Source organism: Spodoptera frugiperda, chromosome 25 (assembly GCF_023101765.2).
Source record: "Spodoptera frugiperda isolate SF20-4 chromosome 25, AGI-APGP_CSIRO_Sfru_2.0, whole genome shotgun sequence".
NCBI lineage: Eukaryota > Metazoa > Arthropoda > Insecta > Lepidoptera > Noctuidae > Spodoptera > Spodoptera frugiperda.
The window spans coordinates 7,357,486-7,379,352 of record NC_064236.1 but is presented as its reverse complement, the minus strand read 5'-3'; the positions used below and the strand labels follow the sequence as shown (position 1 = coordinate 7,379,352).

Here is a 21,867-nt window from a genome sequence, read left to right as displayed (position 1 = left end):
GCGAATCTCCACTCAAACCAGCCGATTAAGGCAAGAGTGAGGTAGGAGAGGCCACTCCGGATAGTCACGAGTACCAACCGGAGTTAAAAAGTAGGGCCTCTCCCGGGAGTCAGGTCCGTGGGGTCGCCACTGCCCAACAGCTCGCCACAAGCTGCCTTGCGGACATTTATTATTACGTTTTTAAACTAATGTGAATACCGAAAAATATCGAATGATTATACCCAGCAGAACTAAAGTTATACAGCTAAATATAGGCACTTATTTTTAAATACCTACTTCAATTTTGTTTCACTTATTCAATTTTATACGTAGATAAGTGTTCAATTTTATTGTCGACAAGCTTCCGCCCGCAACTCCGTCCGCACGGATGTCGGCCTTCGCGTGGAAGTTTTATTTCTCCATTTATTTGAGTAACTCTGACAATGACATCTTATAAATAGCTATTAGACCCAAATACGGCAAGGCCCATAATAATTAAGGAGATCCCTCTATTGAGCTACTGCTGTTGAGCAGAATAAATCTGAAAAATAAAAATTTTTTTCTACGTATTTTCTAGGATAAAAAGTAACCTATTTTATGCCCAGGATAATAAGATATAATAATACTAAGTTTCTTCGAAATCGAACCGTTAGTTTTCACGTGATGCCTGAACATATATAGACAGACAGACAAAAAAAAATTAATCACATATTTGGGCTTGGTATCGATCCAGTAACACCCCCTGCTATTTATTTTTTCAATATTTTCAATGAACAGAATTGACCCTTCTACAGATTTATTATAATATGAATGAATGAATGAGAGTGTTATAAACGTAAGAGTAGACAAATATAATCAGAAAGCTCCGAACTGCTAAGCTATCGGGAGTTATACGTGTTATTGTAAGTCAACCATAAGAGATAGACATTTGCTGTCGTGGAATATTTTTTAAACAATTTTGAGGAGAACATTTCTGTCATACATTATTTCTGTGTAGCTTTAACCATTAAGGCTGCATTCGCGACGGAAGCTTAAAAAGTGGAGGAAGTTCTCCTGTTTTCCCAACATTTCCCTTCACTGCTCTGCTCCTATTGATCGTAGCGTGATGAAAAGTATCCTATTTTATGCCCAGGATAATAAGGTGTAATTATACCAAGTTTCATCGAAATCGAACTATTAGTTTTCACGTGATGCCTGAACATACAGACAGACAGACAGACAATTTTTTTTTTTATCACATATTTGGGTTTGGTATCGGTCCAGTAACACTGCTGTTTATTTATTTTGCTATGCCAGTTATGCTATTTATTTTTTCAATATTTTCAATGTACAGAATTGAATTGACCTACAGATTTATTATATGGATAGACTAGCGGACCCGACAGACGTTGTCCTGTCTACACGTCTTTAATTTGAAAATTTTAAATTTTATTAATAAGCTAAAACATTCTGGACCATTTTGATGAAAATTATTATTCAAATGTTATGACAATATCTAACGTCATTAATATTTGACACTGCGATGGTAGCGCCGTCTGTCGTATCCAATGTAAAACATTCCAAAATCAACAACTACTAATTAATTAAAAATGAATTAAAAAAACATTGTCCAGCGGACAAAATTGTGAATCTAAACCATTCTCAGATCCCCTTGAACACACACAAAAAAATTCATCAAAATCGGTCCAGTCGTTTAAGAGAAGTTCAGTGACATACACACGTACAGAAGAATTATATATATAAAGATAATACATTATTTATATGTTGTATAAGTAGTTTATCAGGAAACATGTTCAGGTCATGTTTCAGCTATTGACATTTAAATTTCTATCAAAACATTTGTTATTTTAATACTTTTGACAACAAAAAGCACCGATAGAAAAAATAATTATTGTAGCACGGTATCTGGAAGTGTAACCTGTGTATGGAAATAGGATCATCTACTAATACATTAGACCCAGATATTGTTACGGATACTGGTATAAAGTATTGATAAATTATGTGTGTGTGTGTGTACCTTTACGTAAAACTTGGGTCATCAAAGAACCAGATGTTATATTGTGTTTGCTGTGTAACTACCTTCACATTTACGTTACTCACTTGCCAGGTTGTAGACACATGTAAGCCGACTCGCCGATGTGGTCAACTGGAGCATCCGACACATAGTAAATGTCACTCAGTCTCTTCTCCGTCTCCACGGCTATCGACACATTTTTATTCGGTCCTGTATCACCGACGTAAACCACTCTGTAAGAAAAGTATTGATGAATAACTTGGGCTAAAATATTTTCAACTGCTTTTGATAGTTCACTGCTATAGGATGGGGTCCTCTGTATTAAAGTTTGTCAAAATGGTAAGCAGGTATAGGAATGCAGTTTAAAAAGTTTGGGTTAATTAAAGAGCGATGCTAACCAGTCTATATTAAAAGTGCAGGCCCTTATTTGGATCTTATGACCCTCGCCAGAAATAAAAAAAAAACTTTGCTGTCACCACAGAACAACTACTTTCCTTTCCTTTCCTTCTACATATTTCTATATTGATTTAAAATATTGTCTTCGACACTTTCAAACTCTTACAACATCCTGGGTGGATCGCGTTGGCAGACTAAACTTTTATTATGACAACCGAGAAAGACTGTTTCTCACGCTTCGCCAAGTCGGCAAGTGAGATAAAACACCGTCAACTTTAAAACTTTACTACAGTACAGTAAGTTTAAGTTAAGAACAATTCGAAATCGCATTTGTTTGCATCGTAAGTGACCGAGATATCACACATCGTAGTCCTTTTTCATGGAAATGAGAAATGCTGAACATTACGCTATTTCAAGCGTGGGAGAGCCATACTTCGGCACGAGCGTTCCGGCTCGACCGAAGTGAGACCCGACGTGAAACAATGCTTGCGTTATGTTTTGTTGTGTGAGAGAGGCTCCCCGATTCCCCAACAACCCTTAAATTCCTAATCCCCAAAAGCCGACAACGCAATTGTAACGCCTCTGGTGTATCGGGTCTCCATGGGCGAATACTTACCATCAGGTGACAAGCTCGTTCATCGACTTACACCATAAAAAAATACGAACATTACATTCAATCCAATTAAGACTAACTAATTATAGCTAAAGACAGGTACTGATAGTCAATATACAAGTAGTACTAGTTTAGTCAAGAAGCTAAATCAAGCTTTTACTTCAGTCTAACAGCTAATAACTGAAACTTGGAACTTAGGTACAAGATTTCGTTGAACATACAAGTTGTATGCACGGCAAGCCGGATGATAGGAAGCTACGAGTAATACGTTAACTGTCGTGTCGGCATAAAGACAAACTGCCTCATCATCTAACTAGACTAGATAGTGGATCTGCTATAACTGTGTGTTTATCATTTAATTCATGTTGGTTTACTAAGTAGTTCTAAGTCGGGAGTCGGAGCTAAGAGCAAAATCTTACACGACACGATATCGTGAGTTCACAGAACGATATATTATTAAAAAGTGCTGAATATAATTTGATGTGGTTTATAGGTAATGTTATAATACAGAAGTATTCTTAGGAATTCTTAAGACTGCCTCGTTGGCCAAGTGGTCGTAAGTGCGACTACCGGGCAAGTGGTATCAGGTTCGATTCCCGGATTGGGCAAAGTATTGCTGGACTATTGTCGGTTTTTCGAAAAATTCTCAGGAGTCTGGAAGTGTGACCGGTATATGGCAATAAGCTCAGCACCTATTACACGGGACCTACACACCTACAACATAAATTGTGAAAAGTGGGCGTACAATGTACAGTGCCATAATGTGCACCTCTGCCTACCCCTTCGGGGATAGAAGTGGCTATATATAAATATAAAATAATCTTAGGAATCAAGTAAGTTAAAAATAACGAAAGATATTTCCTCGAAGTAAAACAATGTGGGCGTTATACTTGTTACAGGAACCTTTCCAAAGTAATAAGAAAGTCAGTGTTGGACGTTCTCAAATAGCTCAGTCAGACAGATACTAGTAACGAACGAAACTATAAATTATTGTTAATGCAATAAGGTTGATGTTTGCTTGTTGCGAGTTTTGAATAATAGACGTGTGGATTGTTTAAATCTTTATTGGACGCTTATGAACTAGCGAGTTATGACTGTATAACACGAATCTGTATAGGTGTATACATATAGCTATATGTGACAATTTTAACCTAAATATCTGATCGTTATCTTCTAGGATCAACTCAAAAAAAGAAGTGCAACTACACGACTATGATATCAAGTTACTTTGATAGTCTGTAGCTTGAATATCCGGCTAAGAACACCCGGGTATTATAAGTTGAGAACAATCGAACTGTAATTATTGTTCGGTAAACTATACTGCACTGTTCCAGGTAATTGTTTGTAAGGCGAGACTTGCTTCTCAAGTACACTTAGGCTAGTAATAATTATCTTGCTTTAATCCAAACATTTATTAAGAAAATGCAATACAAACGCTAATTTTGGATCTAATAAAACTGCAACTCTAATCTGATAGGATCTACATGAGCGATGAACGAATCTCGACAATAATTTTGGAGATCTAAATTCTGTTATGGAGTTAATTCCAAATCCAGAAAATCGTTTTGGTTATAATCTCATAAGCCATCTTCACCTTTCCTTGCACTGCAACTCTAATCTGATAGGATCTACATGAGCGATGAACGAATCTCACAACAAACTGCAAATCCATTGAAGTATATTTTAAGACATGTGCAAATCTCTGCCCTTGTAACTTGTAACTTTTATTTTGGATGCGACCAATATGTAGGCAATAACTGCACGCGAGGATCCGTGGAGCAAACTGCACATACAGAATGTACCATTAAAAGCAATCTTTGTTCATGCTTGTAACCGACATAACCGCTCAAACAACGAAGCGGCCAAGACACTGAAGAATGTCTTTCGGACCTTGCTTTCCTTTTAACCTTTGTCCAAGAATCCTTCTATGAAATTAAGTTGAGAGCATTGACAATACCAGCAGCATCGGAATTCCGACCGATGGCAACCGCACTGCAACGGATCCACAGAACTCTCCTGAATTCCAAAATGAATAGGAACAAAACTTTGAAAGCATTTTCACCGTTGAAATAATATCTATACCTATTACTATAGTTGTGACTGGTAAACTCTCCAGAACTCTAACAATTCACAATAGAAAGGTGGGTTTAGATTTAACTATAAGTTTATATTGTCCAAATTGGCCGTGGTTTTGATATTTGAGAGGATTTGATATTTTAGACGGACAAAGCATTTAGTGGCTGACGATATCAAAACTATGAGTAAGTCGGCGTCAGAGTTACTCTTAGTTTGCGAATTGGTTCGCAACCCTATTATGATGGGGTTCATTCTGATTAATTAATTAAAGCGGTTGCATTAGAAATACATCTGTCATGATTTTATGCCGACCTATTGAATTCTTTTTACTTTGTATAAAAATAGCGAGATTATTTTTAATCACACACAATTATTTATTTATCATTTTATGTACACACACATATAACAAAGAACAACATATAATATGATAGAAGTACATAGACTACATGTTCCAAGTGATATTCCTTTCTGTCCACATCTTTAAATCGGAAGTAGATATCACTAGAACCTCCAGCCAACAATTCTATAAAAGCTAATTAAATTCGTAAACCAAATTCACAAATATTTTTTGTAACAATTGATAATATGAAAGAAGGGAACGTCTTGTCTTTTTCTCCATTTCATTTCCATTGACCCACTTTTTTTTCTTTATAGGTACATCTATCAGCTGTCATTTCAACATTTACGGGAAGTAAATGGTAAATGAATGATTGATAATGTCCAAGGCAAGTCATATTTCATCCAATCTATCCGTAGGTACCTACTGTCATATTTAGACCTCTTTCTTGTGACTCACTATGATAATGATAAAAGAAATTTACCTTGGTTCATTTAGGTAGGCACCGCACCGGTAGTAATGGAGCTGACTTATGTAAAGGCGGTTGTCTACAAATAACTTATATTAAACAAATAAATTTATCTAAAAACAAAATGGACACCTCTTAGATTACAGAAAGAACAAAATGGCACTCGAAATTCAAAACTCCTTTGCTTTTTTTAAAGGTGGTTTAAAAAGAAATCGCTAAAGCGCATATACCTCAGGTATACGCGTAACTCGCGAAAAACCGCATCAAATTGGATAATACTTGTTGTATTCGTTACTGTCCACAAAAGGTTTACATGAAAGACGCTTTTGGAAAACTCGGTGAAATAACCAGGAAATGCCACCCTTACAATATAAAGTCAATTCTTAATGTGTTTAATGCACCACTTTAGTCAATTACTCTATTCTTGTCACTTATTTTTAAGCGTGTGTAATAAATATTTCACATTCTTGCTCTTTCTTTCTAGGTGTGAAAATCCGAAAAACGCTGAATTTTTAACTCGTGCTTTACAACAGCAGTCGAATATAGTTCAAAAATATATTCAAAAATTTTGATTTCGTAGTTCGCTGAAGAACGTCGAATGTATGTGGAGACTGGCGCACTTCTATAGAACTATTTGACACTGACTGGCGGGCTTTTACACTTCTGGAATAAGGCTACGTTCTGTGCACCTTTCGTACATCAAAACTTTGGATTTCAACATTTGATATTCTTGCGAGCGTGTCTACATTTACTGAATATTCTCTATTCAAAAAGAAATTGAATTTTATTTTTATTACGTAATATAATACGCCTAAATAACGTAAAATGATTGGCAGAGGTGGAAATTAAACCTACACTTCATCAATCTACAATACAGTGGCATATAAACTTCGCCCTCAATATTCGCTCAGTACGTTCTCATTTCGATAAAACGTGATCGAATTTAAAAAATACGCTGCTACGATTGTAGTCAGAAGCTCGAACGGTAATATTGTTTTGCCATTGATTGGGACTTTGCCTACAAATTACTCCGGAGCAAAGAGGTTTTGGGTGCACGCCCAATTTCTCGTAATAGGCTCATGTCGCGTTAGTAATCAACAGTAGTGTGTGCAATACCAGACACATAGGTGCCTGCTAATAGCTTGCTATCGACCTCGATATTCGGGTCTTCATTTCCGAAAACTTCGTTTACACTTGTGAAATGCGGGTATGAGCACACCCGCACACACAGAGAACGTACTTCACACGTGTCAACGAAACAGTCTCACTATTTGCTAGTCCAAATGTACTCAACCCATACCTGTACTGTAAATATCTTTACTATCAACATGTACTATAATTATCTTATGTATCAATCACTGATAAGCATATGATGAAGAACACAAACTATACAATCATAAAACGTAATTACTATCTACTCAATACTTACTTTAACTTCGGTTTCCCAGTTAGAGACTTCACAAAAGGATTCGGATCCATAAAGTACAAGCTGATCTGATCATCAGAATTCTGTCCAATTACAACCGGCATGAACTGAAAATTAACAAGAGAAACATAAACATACCCAATGTATGTATTAATTAATTAATTATCTTTCATTAATGAACAAAACACGGCTAAAGTAAATCTGATTTACACAATATTCGTATAAAATTTGAAGTTAACGTTAAAAACAAACAGTACCTATGTGTAATTATAATGGAATTATTTCAGAACAAATTAAGGTCGTTAAAACTACCGACAGCGCCGATTCTGCGTATAAATAATTATCTTCGTATTTACCCTTATAAAATATAATCATAACGTAAATTATATAAATTCATTAATCCATTGATCGTGTAGGGAAGTGATAAAAATGTTCACAACGTATAACAAAGAAGACCAATCTATAGGTGGGCGATTTTCCAAAAAAAAGACACAAAATGTTAACGGCGTAATTATCCTCAACCAACAGTTAACAATTCTGTCGACTGAAACACAAAATTTGATTTCAATAAATTAAGCTGTGACACTGCTCTCAACCAATCCAATAAAAATAAGGATGACAATAACTAGCTACCCCGATGTCACGATGCTTAATAACGCGGCAGAATAATGATTTGTTAAATAAAAGTTAAAGTTTTTTGAAAATAGGCATGTTTCCTACTAGTCGAATTCAATACTTTTTTCGAAACGTCAAAAACTATATTTTCTATGAACTTTGTATGAAATACTCTATTATGACGTCATCAGACTTATTTCTAGAAATTTAGCTCGAAAAAATTAAGTAGTTCATCAAATTTATGAATGAGAGCGTGATTATTTTCGAATATTTTATTGTATTGAAAAGTTGTAATCATTTATTTTTGACCGAGTCATCATCCCTATTCACCCACATGTATTAATTGATAAATAATCCTATCCAATCCAATATAAAGTTGCACACTAAACGCACGTAACAACAAACGGAATCGCATCTCGAGCGATGCGCGATGCAATAATTACAGCCAATTACAAGCTCATCCAGACCACCCACGACTATGCGCTAACTAGTTTAAGCTTTACTGTACAAGATGAGATTGCGGAAACAGTTTACTCAGGGAAATTAGAACCGAGTAGATTTGTACCGATTTCTAACGCGATTTTTAATCGATTGAATTTTGAAAGTTGATGCGTTGTATTGTATCTAGCTTCACTGTAAGACAGACTGACGGATAATTCAATTTGACGTTTCAAAACTACCTAATTTAGGATTAATTGAAATAAATGCTTTGACTTTGACTTTATATTGTAAATGCTAATATACATGTATAGGTGCACGTGCTAATACATTGAATCAAAAGGTAACATATATACTGTTTATAGGTAGCCTGATTACGCTGGAAACCCATGGTAAAAATCATGACAAATAAACAGACTGCTACGACCATTTGTAAAAAAAATCGCCTCACTAAATATTTAATTTCAATTGCAGTTTTTTTTTTTATATTTTACTCTTAAAAGATTATTACCAATTTGTGAGATTGAGTTTGATTATACGAAAACTTGATTGGCAAAATATTATTTTAATAAATAACGTAGGTTGAAAATAAGCCACAGACGTTGAATTATTATCACACGATACTATATTTTGTTGGAGCCGACACATCCTGCAACACGAGCGCGTGTAACTTCACACAAAAAAACCTCAGAAAAGCGAATTTACGTAAAATGTCATTGGCGATCCTGTCAAGTGCAGTGCTGATAAGTGCTAAATGTAATTAAATGCCAAACGGTTTGGTTGATCACTCGCCTACGCAATGGAAATAACAACAACCATACATATATATGTAGTATGATAATATGTATATGATGTGATGATTATATCCTTACATATAATACAGCTAGCAATATACACACTCATAAACTACATAATACAGATGTCTAAACTCCTTATGAATTTTGTGAAACGCAGCTGTGTAGTGTACGCCTAACATTTTCATGATACCTCTACTTAAACATTTTCCTGTCTCACTACCGTAGAAATAAATTAAATTAAAATAAATGAAAATGAGTCCCTGTCAAGCGGATTGTCGCCCGCATGTAGACATAATCCTCGTGTGATAGCGCGCTCCCTCCACTGGATGGTAGAAAAACTTCTATGAAATTATAGGATTCAGGCGGTATGTACGAGACCGAAACCCAGGTAGGTAAAAGCACGTAGTCAAAGTAAAAGTCAATATCATAAACTACATAATACATCATAAACTACATAGACAAGGAAGGAATTTTTGAATGCCAAAGTAAATATTATCATATTTAAAAAAAAAAACTGTCTGCCGGTCAGTTCTTTAGTGAAACTATTTGCTCGTTCCAAAGTGTAAATTCCTATGGAGAAGAACGAGCAAGAATCACTCAATCAGATTCGTAATGCAATAATTCATGATTACATTGTTTCAATTTATGTGAGACGGCTGGCTCGATCTGTCCTTGTGTCTACTTTGATAATTGTGGCTGTCAGACACTTTAACAAACAAACAAGTTTAGATTTTTCTTAACATACATAGCGAGAAAGGGTCCCGGAAACTTTAAAAACTTTGCATGCACGTGTAAATTAATTCACTTAGCTACCTACAAATGTGTTGCGTTGCAAAACATGTATATCAACGTGTTCGAATCAGGTTTCACAGCTACGTTTTTGTTTATTTTCCTGTACACGATGAGATCGGTGAAAATTCAGTTGAAACCAAAATCTGGGCGACCATTTTGTCATTTGCTTTTTTTTTTCATAACAGCAGCACGCGAGCTTGTCACTGGCGTTTCACCAGAAACCTTCCATCGACGCCTCACTCGAAAGCGTTCCGTTTTCTGTTCATTTCTCCGCAAATAAATTGATATCCGTATTTAGTATCGATACCTAATTTGCGTCTTACTAATCCATAAAATAACTGTCAGCATAATGAGAGGTAAATGTTAACTCCTCTCTAATTAGGAATCTGCAAAACTTTGGCGAAAAATATAAGTTTTATTTGGCTTTCATAACTGAAGAGAATGAGCGATTACTATCATTGCCTAGTCAGACTAATTATGAGCACGAACTAAAACAGCCAGCCGTTGAAAATACCTTCTACCAGTAAGTATTTACTTACGTTCCTACGAGAAAAGTTGCTGAAAGCATAAAAACATTGTTAAATCAGTATTTAATTCTCATACTTCATCTTGTAAAACTTTCATATACTTTTTTACTCATTAAACAGTTCCTAACAATGACCATAAGGTTGTAATTGCAATGGATTATTCATTTTATTGCACACAATTTTGCGGTTTCATTATTGCTCTGATTTGTAAAGGGGAACCCTTTAATCCTGTGTGGCGCGTATTTGCAATATCCAATAACCGAATACTAACGGGCAGCTAATATGAATATCAGCGACGATATTAGTGCTGGAACGAATCTTTTAAAATGTCAGGTCCAAATTAATCAGGACTAATTTATCAATCATAACTTATTCTACATAGTAACTTTTTGTGTTTTTTGTTTAGAGCTAATGCACTGATTGGACACAAATAATAATTGTACGTGATTTCAATAATTAGGCTCATGCCTGTGCATTAGCTCCCTAGAAATTAGCTGTGAAGCTATCAGAACAAAAAGTGTTACAAAATAAACTTTGCAACAACAGCAGCCGTCCGCTGAAACCACAAATAGAACACAAACTTACCTTTGTATTTGCTTCATGGTAGGAACAAATTGTACATCCATTAGTGGAATGTCGAGAGAACAAAACTACTTATTTTTAACACCTGCATGCATAGCTTAGAAGTGTTTTTTATCCATTACATTATTAGGAAACCAGAAAAGGATTAAAACAAGAAAGTGAGCTGTAAATTGGTTTGCTATCTGACTGCATCGCGTTAAACATGGATAGGTTCGAGCACCGAGGTGGAACAAAACTTATACATATTTTGTAATGTCATGAATCTGTTCTAGCTCAACGAACACGCTAATTAGAGTACCAACGTATGTGATGTGTCGTAGGCAGGTTGCGTTTGCCAACATACACTTTTTGTTTTTACCTCTTTTGTTTTAGTTATGAATTGCATTGGAAATTTATCGCAAAAGTAGGGAAATAAGTCTTGTTTTGTCAGAAAAAGTCAGAAGTTTTGATGGTCACGACTTCACCCACATTATAATTATGTTGATTAAACATAGGTTTACAATTTTTATAAATTGTAGCTTATGTGATATTACGATGTGGGTATGTTTACTCGTACTTTAATGTAAAGATATAATAATATCTAAGTCCGTTCGGTAGTTTTTACACAAAAGAATAATCCATATACTCACAAATTTTTGCTATTATATCCATAGAAAGTATGATAAATGAAAACAAACCATTCCAGCTACAGTTTTCAATTCTTCTTTCGTGATATGCTTCTTCATGACTCTTCCAGCGCAGATGACAGGGCTGGTGGCAGTGACGGTGAGACCTTTGTGAGGCAGGGGAGTCATGAGGGCCGTGCCGTGCTGCTCCACCGTCGCTAAACCTTCACCCCGGATCGCCATGTCCACAGCACAACCCAACGTGTTCATTATCACCAACCCTGTCTGACGGTGACCAGGAACTTGCAATGTGGATCGCTACAAACAAACATAAACCCAATAGAAAAAGGTATTATTTCAGTTACACAACAACTTTTACATAACACCATCAAAACGCATTGTTTATGTCAAACTGGCGGACTGAATACAGAACTGTGTTAAAAACTAAAAGCATAAAGTTACGACTATCTCACTTTGTTCCATACGTTCAAAACTTAGTCACATAGTCACACATATGCCAGTTACCACGAATAAGACAATGAGCCTTGCATACTACTTTTAGACAGATTCAGAGCATGTGCATTAGCATTGTTCATTGTGAAATAGATATTCCACGAGGAAATGAAGATAGTTGCGAAACATTTACTCTGACAGTTTTAAGTTCGTACCTCTATGCCAATTTGTAGAATTCCCGCAGAAACAAATGCCATTGCAGCTAGCATTCCGCCGATGAACATTTTCTGGAGTGGTGGCATGTCTGGGAGTAGAGGCCACGCGCCTCCTGGACAGACCGGGATCATGAGGAGAACCATCGCAGGGTTCATCACTTGCAGCTGGTCCGGCATTAAGGTGACGCCGAAGACCTCGCTTCGTAACCTTGAAGCTTGGAAAGTCCAACGGGAACCCTGTAAGTGTTACAGTGTCAGAGTTTTTACAAAAATACATTTTGCAATAACAACTAATAAAAATATTGATTAATAGTTGATTCAGTTTAAATACCACCAGATTAAGTTTTCGTTCAAAAAAAATTATAACAACTTTCGAGGAAAAAACACGTTCCGTCGGTACATAAGTCACAGAAAAATCAATACAACTAACATGTCCAACGACTGGGTATTAGAATGTGATACAAGAGACTTTCAAAGCATTGGAAATAGTGGGGATGCTGCAACTTTGCACATCCGTCTTATCTTTCTTCAGTACATCTTACAAAGTAACTACGACCTGTGCTAAACTAAGTCCAGGGTTTTGAATAAACTAAAGACCAGTCGCGAAGAAGCAAGCACCAGTAGAAAAAGATACTAAGATAATATAACATAGCTTTGTGTTATAAATACAATGATATACAATTTTTCATCAGGTATATTTTACACTGTTTAATAAACCCTAAACCCTGGCTCAGCCTATGTATGATTTTCGAATGAATTCAAGAAACACGTGATAAAATTTTGTCCAGTCAATCGCAAACGCAAATCATAAAAAAATTAAGTAACTCCAACAAAAAAAACAATCTTCAGGTGATCGCATTGATAAGAGTTCTCAAATTGTCTTGACGACTGGAGACCGAACCCCAAGCTACACCTCGATACAAAAATAGCACAACTTGACTAAAACCATCAAAGGTCAAGAATGAGACTTGAATAGACCTTGATGACTTAACCTTTCAACTTGTAGTGCCTACACCCTTTAATTTAGTGATCAACAATTTCACTGATTTACAACATTCAAAGTTTTTTTGCAAATGTCAAAATAATATAACATAACATTAATCTTATTTCTTTTCTGTTTAGTGTAAGACAGAGGTGTATAAATACAACAGTTGGTCTGTTACCAACGGCTGCGACCTAGACACAGACTATTCTAAACTGTTCTACTTCAGTTGTTCTACTTTTCCAGTTTTATATATTTTAATTGTGTCAAGACAAAAGTCCCTATTATAATGTAACACCTGATTCGCACCCGTTTTTTTGGGGGGAATATGATCCAATGACTTATCCTGTCTTGGGCGATGCGAGAGGGAGTGTCAGACTGTTTCTGACTAAAAACCACCCCGTTCCTACTCCTGGTTTTTGAGCCGAAGCCCCAGTAAACCCGTTAGGTAGTCCGCAGCTCCGTATCCGTCAGCGCTACTGGGCCCCATCTAGTTTCTCACCAGTTACGGTATTACAATATCATATAATATGAATGAATTTGTCGCCATAGTGGGTGCAAATAGGTAAACAAATCTCTAAAATTAAATAGAAAAAGGTACATAAAAATACAGCAAAATAACAAACCTGTTGATCGAAGAGTGACCAGAATATGGGCACAGGCAAGTAGAGATATAATATGGAAAACACGACTTTCATATCAGCGACGAGTTTTTCACCATATTTCTCGACAGCATAGTCCAACCAATGTTCCCTGGGCATCCCATCCAATTCGGAGTTGTATTTGAAACGCTTGCAAATCGCGTACTGGAAAAGTAATAGAGATGTAATAAGACTTTGTAAATCGACAAATTATACATACGTTCCTATAGATAAACAATTATCAGTATCTACATAATGTATTAGCTACAGTTGTTTCAAATACGTCTCTATAGAAACAAGGACTACCTATATTATAAATTTCCAGGCAATTTCAACTAATTTTAGAAACACCTAACAGTCTAGTTTTAGTTTAGTTTACTCAAACTCAACGAAGGAACTAGGCATTCGAACAAAGTTAACACAAAAATAACATAAAATGGTCTTTGAATAAACTAGTACCTACTAATAAACTCAAAGATTATTCTTCGGCGGAGACAGAAATAAGAACTTCTAAGAAAAATATCCTTTAATTAAAGAATAAACATAGCCGAACAATACGGAGAAAAAGAAATATCAGTAGTCGTGTTTCAATTAAGGATATTTTGAAAATAACTACGTTAAAGACGATTTCTTTATTTATATTTACAACTCTAAGACTGTCGCGAAGCATTGAACATAAAATAAAATAAACAATATGTCGATGTTAATTAACAATAGTATTTTCATTATAGTTTTTGTTTACACGTTTCTGCAAATCTTTTCTGTAAACCTGTAAATAAATAATACTAAGTTGATTAGCTAATGAATGTTTTTCTTGTAACGAGCTTTTACTATAAAATTCCGCCATACCTTTCTTATTTCATTTGAATGCTTTTAGAATAAACAAAATAACAATTTATTGAGGTGGAGTTTAGCTGCTATACGCAACTAAAATGGCCCAACTTGACTGTAGAAATAAAAAATACAATGTCACAAAATACCAGAAAAGTGACATTACGTCAATATAATTATCTCAGAAGGATTGATTGGGTGTGGCCATTCATATTTCATTCATTGTACTAACTTATTTACTTACTCAGAAAACTAAAAACATTTAAAGGTTGCTACTACCAATTCCCTGCAAAAATTCACTGAGACATATTTTCTTAGTTAAAGAAATACTTTCCTTAGAATCTGAATTATTAAAAAATTCTATGAAATATTTATTATAAAATTCAATATACGAGTAATAAAGAACTGTAAGGTATTTCGTTTTTTGCTGCCTTAGGACAGAATGCTTAAGAGGTTTATGTTGAATGAACTGACTGACTATTCAATAATGGCCGTCTCGATTTACTGAGGAAAACATTGGAAGTTTTTACGTTTATTTTCCGAGAATAAAAGTAGAAAGGAATAGGGAGAGTGGGAGGTAAGTGGGTGCAGTTGCACCCTCCTTGCGAACGAACATTTTCTTCAAACAATAATATTATTATAACAACATCAATACCCACACATTTAAATAAAACATTTATAAAAAAAAATCGTTAATCACTGAAAAGTTAACTGGGAAGTTCTTCGATCAAATTCTGAATCAACAATGCCTTTGGAATGAACAATGCCAATTCAAGGAACTGGTCAAATAAACAGTTATCTATTTATTACCATTTTTCCTACCTACACTATTTTTACAATCCCATTTTGCAGGAGCAGCTTGTTGTCACTAAGCAAAGCCTGCAGATAGGTACGTAACTAGACCATATAAGCCGAAAATTTTGACGAATCAACTTCAACAAACAGACTTAGTAACTTTTAACTTTCGGAAAATTTTGTGGGGCTTGATGCAAAGTAAGTTTCAGTTTCGGTATCTACTACTACGATAAACAAGAACAAAGTTATAATGAATGGATTTCAGTCCTAAATAGAGCATGGCATCAGGTATGATCAGCTACTGGCCTTTTCCTAATTAGTTTTTTGGGGTCGGTATTGAAAGTTACCAAGACTTGAATAAATAGACTGCCTCGTTGACCGAGTGGTTACAAGTGCGACTGCCGGGCAAGGGGTCTCGGGTTCGATTCCCGGGTCGGGCGAAGTATTACTGAGCTCTTTCAGTTTTTCGAAAATTTCTCAGTGGTATACGGTGGATATGCGGCAATAGGCTCACCACCTATTACATGGGACTTACAACCTAAATTGTGAAATGTGGGTGTACATTGGCATTATGTGCCATGACGTGCACCTCTGCCTACCCCTTAGGAGATTAAAGGTGTGAAGTTATGAATGAATGAATGAACTTGAATAAATGTCAGTACAGTTTGCGTAGAGCGACGTATGATCGGTTATGCTGTAGGTGTAGATGCCTTAGCAGCAATATGAAAGGTAATACGTTTCATAAACTATCGCGAGCTTATTATTAAGGTGGAAACTTTTAATGATCCACAGAATTAAGAACGGGTAATCTAAAACCGCGGTTCTTTGTTATATGCACTTTGTTAAGAAAGCTAAGTAAGTACAAGAATGGAAAGATAGGGTAGATAATAATCTCAAGTAACATTATATGTCTGAACTGAACTGATAAAAAACTATATTGAAACGAATGAAACGATTATTTTGAGATTCTTTTTCACTATTTTTTTAATTGTTCTGCAGCCAAAGAAGACTTATGATAAATACCACGTACATGGAATCAGAGCGTATACTATAAAAATAAATCACTGCAATAACCCCTTTCAGATTAATTCAGTAAGTATATACGTAAAGCAGCAAAAAACATACGTTGAAACTGTGTTCTCGTGAAATTGAAAACTGAAACATCCACAAAAATAAATTATTTGTAAAAAGATATTTTGTTCATTTCAAAACTTTAATTAACTAGGAACTATTTTGTTGGAGTTTTTGCCGAATTTATTCCGGTATATTAAGATATCTAGTTACATTAGAATAAAGCATATTCTATGCTCTGGGTATGCCTGAAAGCATTTTTTTCTCCGTTACGATTTTATTTGTTATGGTGCAAGAGTACAATATTTATCACTGGGTATGTCTGATTTTTTTAATATGGTACAATATTTCTAGTACTAGTACTACTAATAGCATAATAGTACGACATTTATCACAATAATGTGTTAAGTAGGTCCCATTACATCGGAGCCCTGCACTATGTGTTTCCTACAGGTAATTGATGACAGTGAAATGTTTCTTATAATTCTAAAGAGCCATATTTGGCTCATTCATCACGAGCAATAGCCGGGAGTAAGAATGCCTATCAATCATCACACTGCCGTGCACATCCTTTTCAAAGGTTTTTTGCAATAGACTGTAAAAAGAGAATATCAATGATTGATGTTCCTCACTAATATTTCTGAGCTTTCCCTATACGAGGATATTAGTGGCAACTATTTGAATTTACATTACCGAGGCAATTCAAATGTAACCTTAACGTATTCTGTTTAAAGTTTACAATCAAATATATTTTAAATGTTTCGTTCGATTGAATTTAATTTTGTAATTCTGGACGGAATATCGGAATACAACATGAAAGAGTAATCCTTTTTTATAGTATTTTGTTTTTGTTGCAATATGATATAAAATTTATTAATATAAATATTGGCATATTTTATTTATGCACCTCTTTTTGCAGGCCTTATTATTAATTTACAGTTGTTTTTATATACGTAGGTTTATAAAGGTTTTAAGTTAAAAGTAGCTACTTTTTATGGTATAAGCCGGTACATGAGCAGACGGATCACCTGATGGTAAGCCATCGCCTCCGCCTATGGACATTCAAAACACCAGAGGCGATAGAAGTACGTTGCCGACTTTTGGGGGTTAGAAATTTATGGGTTATTACGGAAGATTGGAAAGAGGGGTAATTGGGCCTCTGATCACTCACACGATGAACACACAACGTAAGCGTTGTTTCATGTCGGTTTTCTTTGAGGCCGTGGTATCACTCCGGTCGACCCGGCCCATTCGTGCCAAAGCATGGCTTTCCCACACTTATTGATAGAGTTTTCTATATCGTTAGTTTAACAAAAATTAGGTGACTAATCTATATTTGCTTGACCTATTTGATGTAGACTTTGGAACCTAATTGGAAACGGACAATACAAAAGTCGGTCAGCCTATTTGTAGCGTAGCAACGAAACAAAAAACCTGAATTTCTATTCCTAATAATACGAAGCCGGACTTACGAAGCTCTTTGCCTAAGTCATTATAGCGAAAACCACTTTCAAACCACATTTACATTACTGTTATGAGTACGAATACTATGTAATAAGAGTATAGGAGCGATCCATATAACATTTTTTTTAACGGGGACGTTATCCAATTGATTCCTTGGGCGAGACAAGAGGAAGTGTCAGACTCTTATTGACTAGAAACCACTTCGTTCCTACTCCTGCTTTTCGAGCTGGAACCCTGGTAACCCGCTAGGTAACTCGCAGATCCATACATTTAAGTAATATACCATTAGACAGGCTAAACCAATGGTTTAACCGGTGCTCCGCGAACTACAAATGGTCCCCAATAGACAAAATATGGTCCGCAAAATACGAAAGATACAAGATAAAAATACCACAATTAAAGCTTAAATACTATGTATGGCACAACTGAGAGAATCAACTGATTGCAATAACCAAATAGTCACTAATATTGTTATGAGGACGAAACTCATGACCCTAGAGAAAATCTAATGTCCACTTAAAAATAGACACAAGCTAACTATCAACTAGTCTTAAATAATTGCTGGAAATTATTGTTAGATATCATTAGAAAGAGGATGTCATTAGTGAATATTGTTTTATTCCTGGAATAGCTATCCGCCTACGATCGAGGATTATTTCTATAAGCTTCTTCTGTGCGAGCTATTAACAATGTACATTGTACATGGAAGAAACTGTGATCAGCTCTAGTCATACATAAGTATTAATATAAATATATATTGTCTTATTAAAGACAGTAATCAATATGAGGAACAAATAATATATTGTTACAACTATCTTTAAACCGATTTTTCCTTTACCCCACATAGCTAACATACAACACTTTTCTTTATTCAAAACTGCATTTATAAAGTCCTTTTAAACCCCAATATTACTTTACCCGACCTTGAAATCGAATCTGAGATTGTTCAGCAATCACATGACCAAAAGGAGACAGTATTACATAATTATTTTTTCTTTGCTTAAAACACATGTACGCGCCAAATTACAACATTAACTAAGAATTCTGGACAAAAATCGAAGCCAGGGATTCTTGTTTCTATTAAACTGCTTATCCATCGAAGCAGCATCATTCCAGCTTATTTTCTCAATATTTCATAAGTAACTTAATTACGAAACAATTAGAATACAGTTTAATGTTTTCCTAAGTTGTTTCGTCGTTCTACAGTTAACAAGAAAAAAGTTATAATTGATTTTAAGACAAGCAACCTAAGTAACCCAAAGCCCTGGCTTACAAACAATCATAAATTAAAAAAACAAGGATAAAATAATAATCCCTATAATTACTTTTGTTCTTTTATAATATTTGGGAAATATTTTAATTATTAAGAGTTCTTTGTGTTAATTATATTGTATCTTAAATTATTTCAACGTTCAAATCTAGTGGTTTTGATTAGTCTCAGGAGTATTTAAAAGGACCTACCACTATTTAAAACATCACATCGTCCAATGACTTCTCTCACCATGGAGGACTGTCAGACTCTTACTGACTAAAAACCACCCCGTTCCTACTCCTGCTTCTCGAGCCGGAGCCCCAGTAAAGCCGGTAGGTAGTCCGCAGCTCATGCTCTCTGTATAGGCGTTTTTTTTTTTGGTTACTTACCTTTCGCATGACACGTAAAACAAGGGTTCTGTACCAATGCAACACCATGCACTGATACTCAACACCATGTCTTGCACATACTGAATGCTTAACTGGTGCCTTCTTTAGCGCCATATGATCTTGTTACGATTATATTAATTGTGTCTCGTCGTCAAGCACACATAACAAATCACACTAATTAAAATAAGTTCGCATAAAATTAATGTAATAGAAAATTCAACATTGAACAACCATCTTACTCCTTGGTACACTTTTACTAAAACATTTAAAGTAAAATGTACTTACCTCAACTCAATAAAAGGTATAAACTTTTACTTCTATTAATTTAATTGTTTCAAAGTAAAATAGGAGCAAAAACTGCCATCGAGCCGGCCGGAGTTAATTGGAAAGCATTGGGAGTAATCGTTCTATGAAAACATTTAGCCGGCAGTATCAGTCAAACAAATCCGAACGAGACTTTTTCAAACAAAACATTTTATTTACGGAAACATGAGTTCAACAACTGTACATTTAAACCAATAAACCTTTTAGACCCGGCATTCAGGAAGAGCAAAAACATTTTGCTTTGTTTTTGTAGATAACGAAACAGTTGAGTGTGTTTGTTTATCGACGAGGGATGTGTTCCCAAACTTTTTACACAAACGCTGACCCGTCGTGATTGTGAACTGATGAACACAATATACACAGAGTTCCCTTGTAAGATTATTTTGTAAAGGAATCCACATTCTAACATTGAACCAAGTTACTTGATGAGTCGGTTAAATAAACTAAACTGATTCAGTAGAGAGATAATAGCTATTACGAAGTCATATCTTTTGTAACTATTGCTCATCTCGGTAACCAACCATGTCTATGTCAATCTTGATTTCTGGAACTGCGGATAACCTAGCGGGTTATCAGAGCTCCAGCTCGAAGAAGGATTAGGAACGGGGTGGTTTTTAGGTAGTAAGAACCGGTCAATACCTCTTGCTTCACTCAAGGCAGGAAAGAGAAGAACGAAAAAAACATTTTTTTAACAATTAAAGGTTTCGTATAATGGTCTTATTTGTATAATATATATGTATACCTATTGGTATACCAGACAGACTGACAGTACTTTCACAAGGCATACTATGAGATATTCGTGACAAAATGCATCTCTGCGACATCGCGCCGAGCATATGTTAAAGGCTGCAGCTTCATTGAATATACTCCGTCTGTAGTGAATTCCAATACATTTATGATATCGTATTTGACGATGAATGAACGTCAATTTTGAACTAGATTTGTCACTGCTCCGAGTGAGATATTCAAATATTACTGACGTAGATTTTTATTTAAATTCTGGTGTCACAAAATAAAACTTCAAAAGAAGATATTTTCAGGAAAAGGAATTCTGAAGAGCAAATTTTAATATCACGCAAATAAATAAAACACCTTTCGCTCGGTATTTGCACTCAAACTTCAAGTTAAATAGATAAACAATAAGTGTGGGAGAGCCATGCTTCAGCACAAATGGGCCGGCTCAACAGGAGTGATACCACGGCCTTACAGAAAATCGACGTGAAACAACGCTTGCATTGTGTTTCGTTGTGTGAGTAAGGTTACCTGAGGCCCAAATAACCCCTTTCTCAATTTCCCGATTCCCCAATTACCCTTAAATTCCTAACCCCCAAAAGGCCGGACACGATTTGTTACGCCACTGGTGTTTCGGATGTCCATAAGCAGCGGCAATACATTACCATCAAGTGATCCATCCGCTCGTTTACCGGAGTGATTTTCTGTAAGGAGTGATACCACGGCCTTACAGAAAATCGACGTGAAACAACGCTTGCATTGTGTTTCGTTGTGTGAGTGAGGTTACCTGAGGCCCAAATATCCCCCTTCTTGATCCCCGATTCCCCAATTACCCTTAAATTCCTAACCCCCAAAAGGCCGAACACGATTTGTTACGCCACTGGTGTTTCGGATGTCCATGAGCAGCAGCAATAGCTTATCATCTCATCAAGTCATCCATCCGCTCGTTTTCCGGTCTATACCATAAAATTACCACTACCATATTTTAAATTCAACATTGTAAATACGTTTTTTAACTTTGGTTAAATATCTACTTTTAAACATAGATAAAG

At 35.5% G+C, this 21,867-nt stretch overlaps 1 protein-coding gene across 1 annotated transcript in view; it reads right to left on the bottom strand.

The window, feature by feature from the left end:
- The window catches only part of LOC118264341 (uncharacterized), a 69,745-nt gene that overhangs the window by 13,294 nt on the left and 34,584 nt on the right, over nucleotides 1-21,867 (bottom strand). Inside the window, exons 22-23 of the mRNA XM_050704571.1 lie at nucleotides 7,314-7,417; nucleotides 2,080-2,226 (exon numbers count right to left, since the gene is read on the bottom strand). Of these exons, the coding sequence (XP_050560528.1) occupies nucleotides 2,080-2,226; nucleotides 7,314-7,417 (251 nt within the window). The remainder of the gene's footprint in view (nucleotides 1-2,079; nucleotides 2,227-7,313; nucleotides 7,418-21,867) is intronic.